Here is a 15,259-nt window from a genome sequence, read left to right as displayed (position 1 = left end):
GTTTAAACTCACTTCCAAACAGACAACCCAGGCCCTATGATGCACCAGTGCTAGCTGCTGTGCCATCTTGCTATGGGAATAGTTCTACTCATTAAAAGCAAAGATGAGTCTTGTGATGCTTTAAATGGAATGAAAATGCTATTTTAAATAAGACACAGTTTTTAAGGAATTGATTTACTTCTTGGGAAGTAGTAAGTCTAGTTCACGTGTCTGTTGAGAACCATTCATGCTTCACTGAGCATTGCCAAGAGTAAAAACATATACTAGCAGTTTTTTTTAAGTTGATTAATATTTGGGTCAGGTGGGGGTTCACAAAATAGGGAACACATGTATTGAAAGTACCAAGCTTTGATCCCTAGTAAACACAGGGTGTGGAGCCAGCAGCAAAGAACAGGGAGCTCCCTTTGCCCCGAAAATTACTTAAACATCTGTCCTGGTCGGACTGGACCGGCTGGCCTTTGATTCTGCTGTTGGCACCAGGTAGTCTACTGTGGGGTAGCTTCCTGTCTGTGGAGACGGACCTGCGTCTACAGATGGCCAGCTGCCAGTCAAAGCTGGAACTTGCAAAAATACACCAACACCCCTGAGCCATGCTCTCAGAGCATCTCCTGTCTATGATTCTGTAGAAACTATTCTAGGAATAATTTTATTTTTTGTGGATTCCCTTCCTCCTGTTCTGGTAACGGGTCGAGTTTAATGCTGAGCCACTTCTCAAAATTCATATTAGAATAAGTGTTCTTTATACCAGTTGATGAGAATTAGTCAACGAAGCAGTTAAGAAGCAGGTTTAGGGAGTATGCTTGGGTTCCAACGTGTCCAAAGAACTGACAGAAAAGAGCTAAGTCAGTTAAGCACTTAGTGGAGGTACAACAAAAACCAGATGGTGACGGTAAGTACACATACTGTAGAGCTGCCCGTTACTAGTGTGGAGATGGTATTTGGCTCAAGTCTGTAAAGTGTGAACCAGGGTAGAGATATATGGCTTCATTACAAACACTTTCCACCAGAGGCTGTTTCCTTAGGCTAATATTGCCGCAATGGGACTGTAAAGCTGGTGACTGGCCTCCTCTGGTTAAAAACATGGCTAATGTGTTATAGCTGAAAAGGAAGTCAATATTTTCACTTCTTCTTGATTCAAGCCTTGAGAAGATGACTCCCCCTCTTTCATGTGTATCTTCAGTGGGAAAAATGTGGGTTTCCGTTAATGCCAGGAAACACGAAGCAAGTGTTTGCTTTCCAAAATTCCCACTCTATTTATACACAGGGCATGACTTTAACAAACTGTCTTAGGCTGTCTGATTTTTTGGTGCTATGTGCTTATTTGTTCAGTTTTTCTTAGAAGCAGCCATTGTTGGCATTCTGCAGCTTACCGTATGTCAGGGAACTCCCTCACTAAGACTCCGACTTCCATTTGGATAGATGGGGTGTCCTCCAGGAGAATTATCTCTGATAGATGTGGGATTGCAGTGTCAAGCCACGAAGCACCAGATTCCTGTCAATTTAATTTAGTTCAAATTAAAATTTTCAAATACCAACGGTGCACATGCCATATTGCCATGCTGCTATTAACTTACAAAGGAACCAGTTGGTTGCAAATGGTGAAGAGGAAAACTAGGTGTTTGGCAAGAAATCATTGGAATAATGAATAATAAAGTATAATAAAGTTATATAGAGATCCTTGTCCTCTGCTCTGCTTCATAGTCCGCCTGGGGCTTCAAAGCTCCAGGACAGGATGTTCCTTCGTAAACAAAGCCTTCCTGTTGTCCACTGAGGTGACAAACGGATGTTTTAACTGGAGTGCAGAGCGGACACTATGTGCAGGGGGTAGGGTTTTGGGGGCACAACCTGACCACATCGGTCATCCATCCTCTTTCCAGAGTTATTTCGGTGCTCACAATGAAAAGGCAATTTACTAATGACACATAAGGCTTTTACGTTCTCCAAACAATTCTGATGGTCTTAGATACATGTCTGTGCATCAATGCATTTGATGTTCTGGTCTGTAAAGGATTGATCAGACAAATGCAATAGGTCAAACTGTCTAGAGTAATAAGCTTTAATTGTACTACAAGCACTTCTTGTACTGTTGACTAACCAGGTCTTTAAAGAGCCTTTTAAGCTGTCTGCCCTCATCACGAAGTCGGCCAGCCATCTTTTTCCTCATTTTGAGTGATGTGCAGATGATCCTTCCCCTCATGATGGCCCGCAAATATTCAGTCAGGACCCGCCTGTGTACCTCACTCACCAGTATCTATTAGCGGAAACAGATAAAAAAAAATAATTCAGTCACATTTATTGCATGGTAATATGTAAGCAATTTATAGTTTACACATTTATACAGTATGGTACACTTACTGGAGCAATTCAGGGTAAATACCCTGATCAAGGTTACTAAAGCGATAACACTGTGACAACCCAAACCACTACCCCTCTCGAAGCATAAGATGTGAACACATAAAACTAGCATCATCCTGGACATTGCACTAACCAGCTGGACCACAAGAGACTTCTGTGATTCCCTTCTTTGCAACTGTAATATTATATTTGACTTTGCAAACTAATATGAAAGTCTTCTGGACATAAATACTTCAGAGCTCTCATCACCCAGTAACTGATGTTTCAACATTAAATATAAGCATGGGGCATACTTGATAAGGAGGGCAATCCATTCTGCGGAACTTTTTGAAGTGCTCCTTGATGATTGTCTCGATGGAATCATAGGGCTCTGTGTTATTCAGCCACTTTCTCTTCACCAGCTTGTCAAAGAAAGGCTGTTTTGTTAAAAGAAAAATATATATTTGACTCAGTTCCTTGTTGCGTGGTTGCAGTAAGTTCTGTTCTGGGAGATACCAGCACTACAGGATGTAGTCCCAGAATAACACAGAATATGACTTCTTGGACACTTTTCCTGTAGCTGCTAAAACACACTTGTTCTAGGTTGGTGTCCTTAGCAGGTCTGTCTCAGGCAATGAGAAGAACTGCATATATATATACTATAGTTTCCATCACATTTACTATATTGTAAAATTCAGAGATTTTATTAAGCAGAGAACTATTCTATTCATCTGAACATCCTTGATAATGCCTGGGTATATATCTATGTTTTTTTGTTGTCCTGTGCTTATAATGAACATTTTAAAGCAAAAGCGTCTGAAAGCACAGTAAATCCTAAAAATGGGACATTTTTGGGACATACAAATCAAAATTCATTTTTATGCTTTAGTCAGCTTTTTAAAGAAAAATGTGCAACAACTTTGTGTTTGGTTGCAGTTTTCAGGTGGGAGTCAGTGTGAAATGTGTCTGTGTCAGTATGAGCACATGTCTCACCCTGATGTGCTCAAACAGCCTGTCACTCAGCACCTTCACACCCTGGTTGACAATCCTGTCCAGAGAGGCATTCCCCCTCCGTGCAGAGTCTTCACTAACAGCAGGCTCACACTGCTGACAGCGCTGGATAAAATTCCTGCATCGCACACAAACACACTGTCTTTCTGGACCATAACTATAGAGAACCATCTAAAAATTAACTGTAAATAATTATACTTTCAGGTCAATAGTACATTATAATGGGTAGTCGTGGTCCTTATTCCTTACATTTTCTTACATATTGTATGCTTACATTTTTCCTACAAACCACACAAGTTGATTTAACTTTCCTCATTAAGAAAATTCTAAATAATGCTTTTTGGGCATGACAAAAGTCTTAGCTATTGCTGGTATTTCTGTACACTAAATCTTAAAACTAAAATGAAATGTTACAAATTAACTTTACGTCACACTTTCAATCCAAATACCTAAAAGGTGGGCAGCAGTTAACCAGGGCAATCGTCTTGGAGACATAACCATCGCTCCACTCTCCACTCTCACTCATAAAACGTTCGTGAAACATCTCCACTTTCCTTTGGAAGCTGAAAAAGATTTGGAAAATTAAATAACTGAGATTTAAGATCCATAAATACAGATATATAAATTATATAGTAAAATTACATAAACTAGATATATATATAAAGTAGTCACATAGCTGAAACTTAGCTGATGCTTTTACTGACAGCAACTTATAGTGCATGACCTATGTATTCAAGTGGGTGTTCTTACTGTAACAGTTCTGGGTAAGTACCTTGATCGGTCTAGTTTTGTTCACACATTCTGTGGTCCACTCACCTGTAGAGGAAGTCAGCCAGTCCATTGAGGCTGCACTGCGCTACTCGGGCCGCCAGGTCTCTGGTTATGGTTGCTGATCTGTCCAGGTCTACCTGCAAACGCTGCATATGCACACAGACACATTTACACGGCGGCTCTGAGATATTCTCTCAAAGCAGAAGGAACTACTTCATGGAGGTTTTCCGTCTCTCTGGATTTCTGGACTCAAATACGGGTGGTAGAAAACGAGAAGGAATGTAAATACCAGCAGTGGACACTAGAGCGCTCCAGTGACTGTGGGCAATCTCGGATGCAGGATCCTGGTTTCCCTTATTTATTTTAAAGGTGGGCGAGATTGTGAAACTGCGCCCTGTTTTAAAATTAACCTGTATGGTTTTTTTTGTTTCTTAGTCAACATGAGGGAGAAATCAAGTAGGTACACAAGTTCAGAATCAGATCTGATTCTGAAGCCAAAGAGACTCCGATCGACATCATGCTTTCTACACGGTTCAGGCAACATGTCGATCACAGTCTCTTTGGCTTCAGAGGCCGATCATGGACATGGTGAGAGACTGAGTCCATTTGTACAAGATCATTTTTTCTAAGGTGCACACACACTGCTTATCCCAAGTAGAGTCGGGGCAAAGCGGAGCCTAACCCAGCAACACAGGGCGCAAGGGGACACACCCCAGACAGGACGCCAGCCCGCCGCAAGGCACCCCAAGCAGGACTCGAGCCCCAGACCCACCAGAGAGCAGGCCCTGGCCAAACTCGCTGCGCCACTGCACCCCTGCACCCCCCACTACAAGGTTCAGAAAATTCTTATACTTAAAATACCACTCAAGTTTTACTTAAAAATACATAACTGAATTTTATGTTAAATGTAAGGATTTGAAAGCACCATTTAAAAAAAACATATGCCTGCATAAGGATTTATTCTGCTGGACTGGTCACCTTGATCACAATAGAGGCCAGTGGTGACTGAAAGTCTTCAATGTTCAGTGTCTCTGTCCATCGTTTTTCCTCTTCGTCCAACACCTGAGACAGTTCTGTGGTCACTTTAGCCTGAAAATGCAAGCAAGCATATATTTACAAACTCTGGGCTCAAGTCCCTCATAACAAAGTCTGCTTTGTAAAAGTTTAGAAAGGTGTAATTTTTTCATATTTTGACTCTACCAAAGGTATTGGCGAGTTTTACTGGGCAAACTGACCCTTCTAGTAGTGGCCTTACCCGGACTGAGTTGAGACAATCCAGCTCTAGCTTATCGATGGTTTCTGAGGGCAACAGTGGTCTGAGCTGGGAGCGGTTGATAGGGCTTGTTATGCTGACCACACCAAGAACATCTCTGAAAATAGAATTAATTAAAAGAAAAACTGAACTTTTCTGCCCAGGATCACTACACTTGCACTTTTTGCCAAACTGATTTACAACTGGTTTACAATTATTTATCATTTTATACATCTGGGTATTTATTTGTAATATAATATAATATTTGTAATTTGAATTGAGTAATTCAGGGTAAGTACCTTACTCAAGGGTACTATTTCAGAAGGTCAGATTCAAACCTGCAGACTCCAAGTCCAAAGGGAGTAGCTCTGACCCCTATTATACCTGCTGTGCCTTTTCTTCCCGAGACTACATAACTACATAACAGTCAGCTGCAGCAAGAGGCTGGACTCACCTGTTGTAGATGTTGTATATCCAGTCCAGCAGGGAGTAGGTGTCTGTGATCTGCAATGAGCTGCTGGTTATCTCCTGCAAACGCCGTGCCACGGCCTGGTGGTAGCTCTGGACGTATACCTGGAAGGCACCGTACTCCTCCGGGTAGATTGACACCACGTTCCGACGGGCTGCCCCAAGGTCCTCCACGACCCGGGTGCGCAGCCTGTCCAGGTATGATGCCAGGTGCCCAGCTTGGGCCTCCACCTGCTGGGGCAGGCTTCCATCAGCTGCCTCAGTAACAGCTTCCTTCCAGCGTCGCTTCAACTGCCGTGGCCTGGGTCCCGTGGACAGGGCCTCCTTCTGGGCCCAGTTCCGGTCCGCTTGTTCCTCCTGTTCGAGAACTTGCACCACCAGGCCAAGGTTAGGTCCAGCTGTGGGGGAACGCAGCGACTCACGCACCACCTCCCACAGCTCCTTTTGGAGGGCCTCGTAGAGCAGCTCCACATCTTTGGCCTTTCGCCGACCCCCATCCTTGCTGCCAGGGGTGGAAGCCTCCTCTGTGGAAGCTCCTGGGGAGCCAGCAGCCGCCACCTCCTCACACTCCTGCTCGAGCTCCAGGATGTGTGTGTCAGCCAGAAACAGGTCCCGCTTGGTCACCAGCTGCAGAATCTCCAGGACTGCAAGCAGAGGCCACAGGACATTCACGACGGGAAAAATACTGAATTCTCCATATTTCCTGCGCAGCCAGCTTTATTACATTATTTTACATTAACTTTGTTAATACACATTTTGCCTTTACCAATTCCTTGCGCTTCTTGTCCGGATAATTCTCTACGGAACACTTTTTCTTGTTTTCTTCTTAGTGGTTCTTAAAAGTCAGTGTAGACGTATCTTTTATGATAAATGCGTGAACAAGAGCACAGTTTGTGTCACAGGCCCTCTTTCCCAATCCCCGTATGTTGAACTGCACCGCCACTAAAGCCTGGAGGCAGATATTATTTCACAATTTGAATGCCTTTGATTATTTTTATGTGAATTGTTACTCAACTCTAGGGAAAGGTGGTTTCATCTACCCCGAGTAGCCTACATCAAAGCTCCCATCGACGATCAAAGAATTCCACAGATAAATTATCTTTAATTCTTCCCACAGAATAGCAAATCTATTGATGCCTGACCTTAAAAACCAGCCGTTTTATTAGAGTTCATGCTGAAGGCTTTTAGCTTTAAGTGCAACACAGTGATTGGCACAACAGAATGTGCACACACTGTATTGTCCATGTAACACTGGATTATTACTTTTTATTACGTGACGCTATTTAGACTCTAGTCAACACACTCAAAGAGACCCGTAGAGTACATGGATTTATCATTGTGTTGTGACAGCTGTATGATTACTCCTCAGAATATTCAGAGCGCAAACTGTGCCACAATTCTTGTTCATGTTTGACTCTTTGGTTTTAAACTGCTTTTTTGTGCAAAAAAAAATTAAAACTAAAAAACACAATGTAAAATCCAGGGGCAGGTCCACAGGGCGGCCTACTTCCTAATGTAAGATGCGCTGTGGGTGTGGAGCAGTTCAACGTGCGAGACACCACCTGCCTCGAACCACTGTCACTGTCAAACACTTTCTGTCATGCAGGATGTTTCCAGAACGACAGCTGGCAGATTCACTGGTCAGTGACCTAATCTTAATCACCCATTAACACGTCTCCACCATTTGCTTTTGGAAATGGATCTGTACAAGTCAACGAGGAAAGCATAAAGGCTGTGTAGATGTGTGGTTAACTGACTTCTGTCTATCATTCTACCGACATGAGCAAATGGCACGTTTACAACAAGATGTATCTAGGGCGTTTCTCTCTGAGCTTTTATAACTCAGGGAACACAGCCATTTCAGGTAAACTAGACAGCTGCTATACAATGTAGGTTTGACCTTTGCTCTCAGTTCTACTCCACTATTGTTTCATCTGCCTCACATGATAATATCCATGTCCAGCGAATTTCTTTCACAGTTAATGTCGTAAATTAAGGTACTTTGCAAGGCTGTAGATAGAAATGGTCACAAGCACTGGACTGGGACTTTGGTTGCACTGAGGACATTGCCATTAGGCTGAATGTTACACCATGGACGTCTGGTTTGAGTCCAAGGTTTTATTTTCCCTTAAATGAAAGCAGCCCATGAGAGTTCTGCCACCGTCTGTAAATGCAGTCACTGCTTTATGCTGAGTCGCAAATTAGTTCCGTAAAGGGATTCTATTTACAGAAAAAGGACGCGGGGCGCAGCTGCGCTCTGCTTGTCTGCCTCTGTTGCTGCTTGAGGAGGAAGTGCCCAGTGACGGCATGGCGCCCCAACCTGCCCGTGTCACCTCACCCATGCCTGGCATGCCACCCCGGCGGAAGGACATCTAAATATAAAACACAATGCCACCCACTGCATCGTCTTTATGAGCAGGAGGTGGAAAAATGACTGTCTTCCCAGTAACGGAGTGGAAAGCTACCAAGCCTCCGATGTAGTCTTCTGGAGGGCGAGGCTACACAGCCCACCAGAGTCACTTCTGCTGGGGCTGTTGCCGCTCAGCTTACTCCTATTAACATTCCTGGACAATGGTAAAAGCTAGAAATAAAAAGAAATCTAATAGAACTGACAAAATAACACAGAATCATGCACGGGATGTCAAGAGCTGTGCCTCACTGAGAGCTTTTCACGGATATGTTAAAACACACATATCTGACCTTGAATGGGAAGCCGTCCAGGCATCTAGCTTGGCTCTAAAGCACAGAAGGTCTTTGTTCATTGCTGAACTGGCTAGACGCAGCACACCTTCAAAACATATAGAAATTATAGTGGCCCTTTTGAAATGCAGACCACGGAAATAAAAGTGATGCACACATGTGGTACTTGGACCTAAAGAAAAAAGATTTTCTTGGCAATAAAGGCGAACGGTAACTTGATGCTGAAATATAAATCATTAAAACTCTGCACAAAGCACTGTGTGGGAATGGGCCTTGGCGCACCTGCAGAAGCATGCCCTGAACCATCCCTCAGCCATTTCCATGCTGTTCAGACCGCTGCATGAAGGCCCCGTCTTTCAATACGGGCCAATTTGTTGCCTGGAATTCGGGCAGCTGACCAATTTCCTTACCTAACACATCCCCTGCGGCCAGAAGTGTCATGCTAAATGGTATCCTTTAAAGCCTGTGGCCCCCCATTCTTTTGAAGCCCTTTCACCATTACGTATGGTCTCTAAGTCTGTGTGCTGGAATCTCTGGACCCCCTTCCTGCTACTATGTTCATGCTCATCTGCAAAGGGGATGCAGCCTGACCCCCATCTCCCATGTCTCAGCATGTTCAGGGCAGATAAATATTTTTCTGAAAATGCAAAGTATCAAATAAGCAGCGGAGGATCCAGTTCCCCCCTGTGGGCACAGCTGGGCCGAATCTGTTTGTGAAGATTACCTCCTTCTCAAGCTGTGCTTCAGCCACTGGACTTACAACAAAGCAGCTAAGTACGCTCCGAAAAAACCCCCCGTCCCGTATGGCAGACACTGCACAGCTTCACCTTATGAGGAGGTCTGCAGAGGTCTCACTCGGGCTCCAGTGAGAAATGACAAGCGGTCCCGTGTGTGACTTTTCCGCAGCCTTTTTGGCATCAGGCACCCATTGATCATCTGTGCTCATCGCAAAAAAGGACTCTTTGCTGTCACAGCAGCCATCCCCATTGAAACTTGATTCCATTGTAAGGTTTACTAATGGCAGGTTCATCAATGGTAGGCACACTTATTTGAAAAATCTCTCTCTCCTAAGTCAGGTAATATAATGTCTGTCCTATGAAGCTTTTTCAACGATTCCTTTATACATGCCAGTACAAGACAAATGTATGAAGGGGTAAAAATATTTCAGATTTAATCACAAATTACACTACTATCTCCAAACTGAAATATACACACACACACACACACACACATTTTCTGAGCCGCTTGTCCCTTGCGGGGAACCGGAACCTACCCGGCAACACAGGGCGTAAGGCTAGAGGAGGAGGGGACACACCCAGAACGGGACGCCAGTCCGTCGCAAGGCACCCGAAGCGGGACTCGAACCCCAGACCCACTGGAGAGCAGGACCTGGTCCAACCCACTGCGCCACCGCATCCCCCTACTGAAATATATATTTAAGAAATATTTATATATAAATATTTATTAAATAATATATACTTTCAAAGCAACTTCCAGTGTTAACCCAATTTACCCATGTATATAGTTGGTAACTTTAAGGAAAGTTCCTTGCTTAGGGGTACTACAACTGGAGGTGGGATTTCCATCTGCAACCTTCAGGTCCAAAATCAGCAGCGCTAATCACTACATTAGCAGCTGCACCAGTCACCGAAGCAGTCAAAAAACACTGAAGCTGCGACATCCGTTTAACAACGGGAGCAAGTGCTGAAATCTGAGTGACACTGAGGCACAGAGAATGGTGAGTTGTGCTCTGAGTCCTAAAATCATATGGTAGCAGTGCTGTGTCAGCAGAAGACTATAAGACGGAAATAATACTAACACAAATGAATTCTTCACTAGCTGACTTTTTCATTGCTTTCCACTTTGCCACCATAGTCCATATTCTAGTCTGCAGGCCATCTGCCATGTAATATCCTGGGGGAAAGAAATGGGATTTTATGACGGACTATGACCATTGAGATTTTAGATGGAGATAAGATCTCCTACCCTTGTTTTGCAGATCGTTTGTTCTGGCACTGAAGGTTGGGCCCTCAGAGAATCGAGAAAGTTGTGGTGCAATGAGGGTGCCGACATTTCATGCTTGCAACTGCTTTACTACTTGTTCAGGTTGGGATAAAGTCAGACATGCAAAATACACACAAAGAAAGATGTTTGACACTTCAAACTCTTTATGTTTTTTAAATGTGTGCTCTTTTACAATACTTTTTAAGCAGAGGGGATTTCTCTGCATGATTGTTGACTCCATCGCAACCCTTATTGCCACATGTGACACGGGCAGTGTCCTGATTTACATGTGAGAACATGTCCAAGTATGCCAGTGGAAGACATTGAGTCCTTGATGGCATCTCACCCAAATCTTTTAAATATGAGGCATCAGTTCACTTCGGAGAAGGCACAACACTCAAGGTGTCCGGTGTCTAGTTCCCTGTAAGAAGATGTTAATGCTTTTTTCTTGGGATTTTTTTTGTGAAACAGATATTTTAAAAAATATCATTACCGTCACACAGTCTAAAAATCCTACTTCTCACATGCTGAGTACAACAAAGCAAAGTAATATAACAGGATATATAATTATATAGCAATTAAGGTAGTGGATTTACGCATGCAAGTTGGTTTAATTCTGGTGGATTAAATTAATTTTGTTGGATTTTCAAAAATATTTATTAACTGAGTATTGTACATAGTCTTAAAAAAGAAAAATATGAGTGGCTGAATTTGAATTTCTTTCCCTTTCAAGGAAATTCATGATGAATCGGATTCAGTGGAATGTACGGCATCATGCATTATTATTATAATGCATTATTATTATTCTAGCATATTTAGCAAATGCTTTTTCCAAAACATTACAGAATGTGAGATTTGTGTAGTAATACCAATGATTCACCCATTTATACAGCAGGGTATACTTTTTTAAAAATAATTCAGTACAATTGTGGATAAGTACCTTCCTTAAGGGTCCTACAACAGGAAGTGGTATTTAAAGCCAAGTCTTTCATTTGCACAGCAATGGCTTTAACCACTAGTCTAAGTGCAGCATCACGCAGATTTCATGTTATGGCATGAGGTTCAGCAGCAATTCCCTCAGAACAAAATGCAAACTGATATATGTCCAAAGACGCCGGAAAGGATTAACATGCCGCCTCCTATTGTTGCAGGCAGTACATCGATATATTTGAATTTGTTAGGAGTTTAACAACCACAATTAAGAGGCTTGTGATTCACTTTACTTTCATAATTATTTCATAACTGATTTCCACCTTATTTTCCCTCCAATTTTGACAGTCAGCCGTTTGTAACACCTTCCCGACTGCCAGAAAATTAAAAGCATGTGATTGGTGCATCTCTCATTCTCTGCCAATCCTCATCTTCTTCCATTTGAACATTTTTCATATTATTCAGACAGCACTGTGCAGGAGAGTTCAGTGCCAGTTGGAGGAGGATCACAAGCAACTAGCAAGTATCTGGAGGACCACTGGAATACCAGTAAATATCACTCACATTTGGACTGTGACTGAAGCCGTAGCACCCACTTTCACAGAGGCAGAACTAGATAACATTTAATGCAACTTCAGACCCCTATTAGGTGTCTGTTTTGGTTATATATCAACTCCGATTCCCCTGACTGGTACATCTGCCAGTCACCCACCCCTCTCCAGCCTTTGGTCCTCTCATTTCAGCAAACAGAATCTTTGTATTGTGAGAAACATTTCTTGGGGGAACCCTGGCTTTGACGGGGTAGCGGAATCTCTGTGTAGCCTACTTGGAAATATCCACCATTGTTTTCGGAATGTCCAGAAATAGACTGGACACATGACCCATTAATAACATCCTCATTGAGAGCACAGAATAGCAAAGTCTTTGTTACTCTTTTCATCTTGTAAGAGAAAGGCTTTTCACCCAAACATTCCTAAAAGAAAAGTGTGTTAATAGGACACACCATAGTACTGAGTAAAAGTTATCACAAATTACCACAGCAACAACTCAGCAGGTAAATATAAAACAACAAAAACCAGATTTATGTTACACAATTCTGTATGCTTCAAGTCACATCGAATTAATTTTTTTAGTTCTTGTTATCGCCCCACTAATTAATTAATAACGAATCTGGTTATTATCTGGCTCATAATTAAAAACTAAATTTCAAGAACAGTCACACTTTCTGCAGGTGAAAAATTTGTGTCAAGTTCTAATGTGATGTGTCAAATCCTAAGCACAGAATTCTTTTCAGCTACCCCAACTCATAGGGGGTAAGGTACCCCAGTGTGTCCCTGCCTCAGTGTGTGTTGGACAATGTCCTTTTCAGATCTCAAACATCAGTAACAGCATTTCCATACAATAACATTCTGCAGCTGCCCAAAACAGATTATGCTTCTTAGGCAGGTCAGTGGTTCAAGAATTCCTAAGGTAGTACGCTTTAGTAATTAACTTTAGTAACTAATGAACTGTACGTGCCAGTGAGTACAACCTTCTGTCAGGACTGGAAATTATAAGTCACTTTTGAAAGAAACAAGTCATTGATGTGGCTTCATGTAGCCATTGGAGAAACATGTAACCTAGAAATTTACATCAGTCTGCTAGCAGGTAGTGTAGCAGGTAAGGAGATAAGTGAGTAACTTTTTAACTTGTAATGATTATCCCAAAAAGGTCCTTGAACTAGGTACTAAATCAAGCCTGAAATAGGAAATGCTGTGGTCGGCTGTTGCTAGGCATCCTCACCTGAAAGCGGCTCCCTGGGTTTGACCTCTGGCACCTCCTCCACCACCTCCTCCTCTGGTCCCCTGGACACAGAGTCCCCCAGTGACTCCTTCTTCTTGCCTCGGCTCACCATCTTCAAGAAGGAGAGACGACGGCTGGAGTCCGCGTCACTGTCAACACTCAGGTCACCGTTGGGGAGGCTCTCCTTGCGCAGGCTCTCTCTGCACCTGCCAGCCATTCTGTAGAAAGAGACCATCGTCAGGTGCATGCAGATTATGTATTCCATTAAGCACCAATACATATCACTGACCCTAAATCCATTTCATTTTACACTAGATGGCCTGCCACAGGGTAATTCTTGGAAAATGTGATCCTGAACAAGACTCACGGGTACAACTTGCCTTAAGGACGAGACGCCGCAAAGGATTTTCCGCAAACTATGTAAACAAACCAATCAGCACTGATGATGATTCCAGGTATTTTTGTGGCGCCACAGCTTTACAGGCCCGGCTTGAACAATGTACCGGCTTTAAATAGATTCATTAACCATGAGGAGAGCAGAGAGCCCAGAGTCACAGCGACAAACAAAAGCCAGCAACTAAAAAAAAAAATGGCACTTTGTTTTTGAATTACATAATACACAATCCCTTTAGGCTGGAATGTGCATTTTCCGATTTCCACATTTTAAGAATTAAAAGAGTTAACAGAGGTACAGATATAATTTCCATTTCCATTAAATTGCTCATTGACAAAATTCCTTTCCCACAAGTAAAGGAAGCCCACCGAAGAAGGAGTCAGCCCTTCCTTCTCATTATCATGTACCTGAGTAAACTTCCCTCGGAGCTGCGTCTGCTTTTCTTCTTCTTCTCTAGAGGAGAGGGTGTGCCTAGGGAGCCCTCTGGGGAAGAGGTCCCCCCTCCTTTGCTGCGGCCTGACATCCGCAGCCCTTTGCCCAGCTTGCCCAGGGTCTTGAGTGGGGATGAGCCACGGATGCGGTCCAACGTGCCCTTCAGCGAGCCGCTCTTTGGCGTCCCACTCCGCCGCCCCTCATTCGCCTCATTTTCGTCTTCCTCGTCTCCAAAGGGGTTGCGGTCCCGGGGGGCACCTCCATCCAAAAGAGAGTGCTCATTCCTCTCACCCCAAGCCTCTTCCCCACCGGACTCGTCGAACGGATTCAGGCTCAGGCTCATTTTATGCAAGATCAGTTCTCCGTGGGAGTTTTCCAGTTCTCTGTTCACTTTGCCCCCTTTCAGCTTCCCGGGTAGATTTTTAAGAACAGGCATTTTGCTTCCCAATTAAGGAATTCTGTAGGACACAAAATTGTAAATACAGTATATAGTAGTTAGATTGTTTGAGAATATTATTTGACTTATGTAACAAACAGGTAAATAACATGGACTTTTTCACTTGAAAGCTGCAGGCTCAAGCTCCTCTCCTGTTATAGTACTTGAGGAATGTGCATTTGTTCAGTAGAAATACTGGTCTCTTTCAACACAAGTTTAATCTATGCTGCATGTTAATAATTAGAGCTCAGACTGGTGTCTTGGAATTACAACAGCAATATGATAATGGTTGCCTGGGTTAATGCCATTGTGTTCAGTGAAGGGAAGAGTTCTGGTAATTCTATTTCCATGCAAATTACACAGTCAGACTAGCAGAAGGTTGAACATCCTTGGCATATGCAGTCACAATGAAAGGGACCATTGAACTCATGGACATATTTGCGCAAGATGACAACTGGATGCTTTGCAGGCTGTGGGAAAAATGCATTGTTTATTTTTTGTGCTGTTGGCCATGCAAATTTATTTGCAGTAAAACTAGAAATCAGAAGACCGTAAGTTTTAACTTTTGAGATTCAGACACTGGAATGGAGAATGGGATCGTTGGCACAGATTCACCCCCAAATGCACTTAGCTCTAGTCATTAGATAAGGTACAAGTCACTAATTGGCAGCATTGAGGGACACATTATTCCTCCACTCACTGCTCCCCCAGTTACTCCTCTTGGTTGACATAGGGAAGGCCTGCG

General features: G+C 43.1%; 1 protein-coding gene across 4 annotated transcripts in view; it reads right to left on the bottom strand.

Moving 5' to 3' along the window:
- Positions 1-15,259, bottom strand: part of exoc3l2b (exocyst complex component 3-like 2b) — a 30,707-nt gene that overhangs the window by 792 nt on the left and 14,656 nt on the right. For 3 of the 4 annotated variants that reach the window (XM_018742662.2, XM_018742663.2, XM_018742661.2), the window contains exons 2-12: positions 14,054-14,536; positions 13,253-13,470; positions 5,823-6,480; positions 5,372-5,486; positions 5,095-5,205; positions 4,162-4,262; positions 3,795-3,908; positions 3,328-3,463; positions 2,649-2,771; positions 2,096-2,251; positions 1,371-1,492 (exon numbers count right to left, since the gene is read on the bottom strand). In XM_018742662.2, coding sequence (XP_018598178.1) covers positions 1,371-1,492; positions 2,096-2,251; positions 2,649-2,771; positions 3,328-3,463; positions 3,795-3,908; positions 4,162-4,262; positions 5,095-5,205; positions 5,372-5,486; positions 5,823-6,480; positions 13,253-13,470; positions 14,054-14,514 — 2,315 coding nt within the window. In that variant the 5' untranslated portion in view covers positions 14,515-14,536. The remainder of the gene's footprint in view (positions 1-1,370; positions 1,493-2,095; positions 2,252-2,648; positions 2,772-3,327; positions 3,464-3,794; positions 3,909-4,161; positions 4,263-5,094; positions 5,206-5,371; positions 5,487-5,822; positions 6,481-13,252; positions 13,471-14,053; positions 14,537-15,259) is intronic. The other variant, XM_018742664.2, reaches the window with a different exon arrangement.

The sequence above is a fragment of the Scleropages formosus genome, chromosome 10 (assembly GCF_900964775.1).
Source record: "Scleropages formosus chromosome 10, fSclFor1.1, whole genome shotgun sequence".
In the NCBI taxonomy this organism is placed as follows: Eukaryota; Metazoa; Chordata; class Actinopteri; order Osteoglossiformes; family Osteoglossidae; genus Scleropages; species Scleropages formosus.
This window is presented reverse-complemented; position numbering and strand designations above follow the sequence as displayed.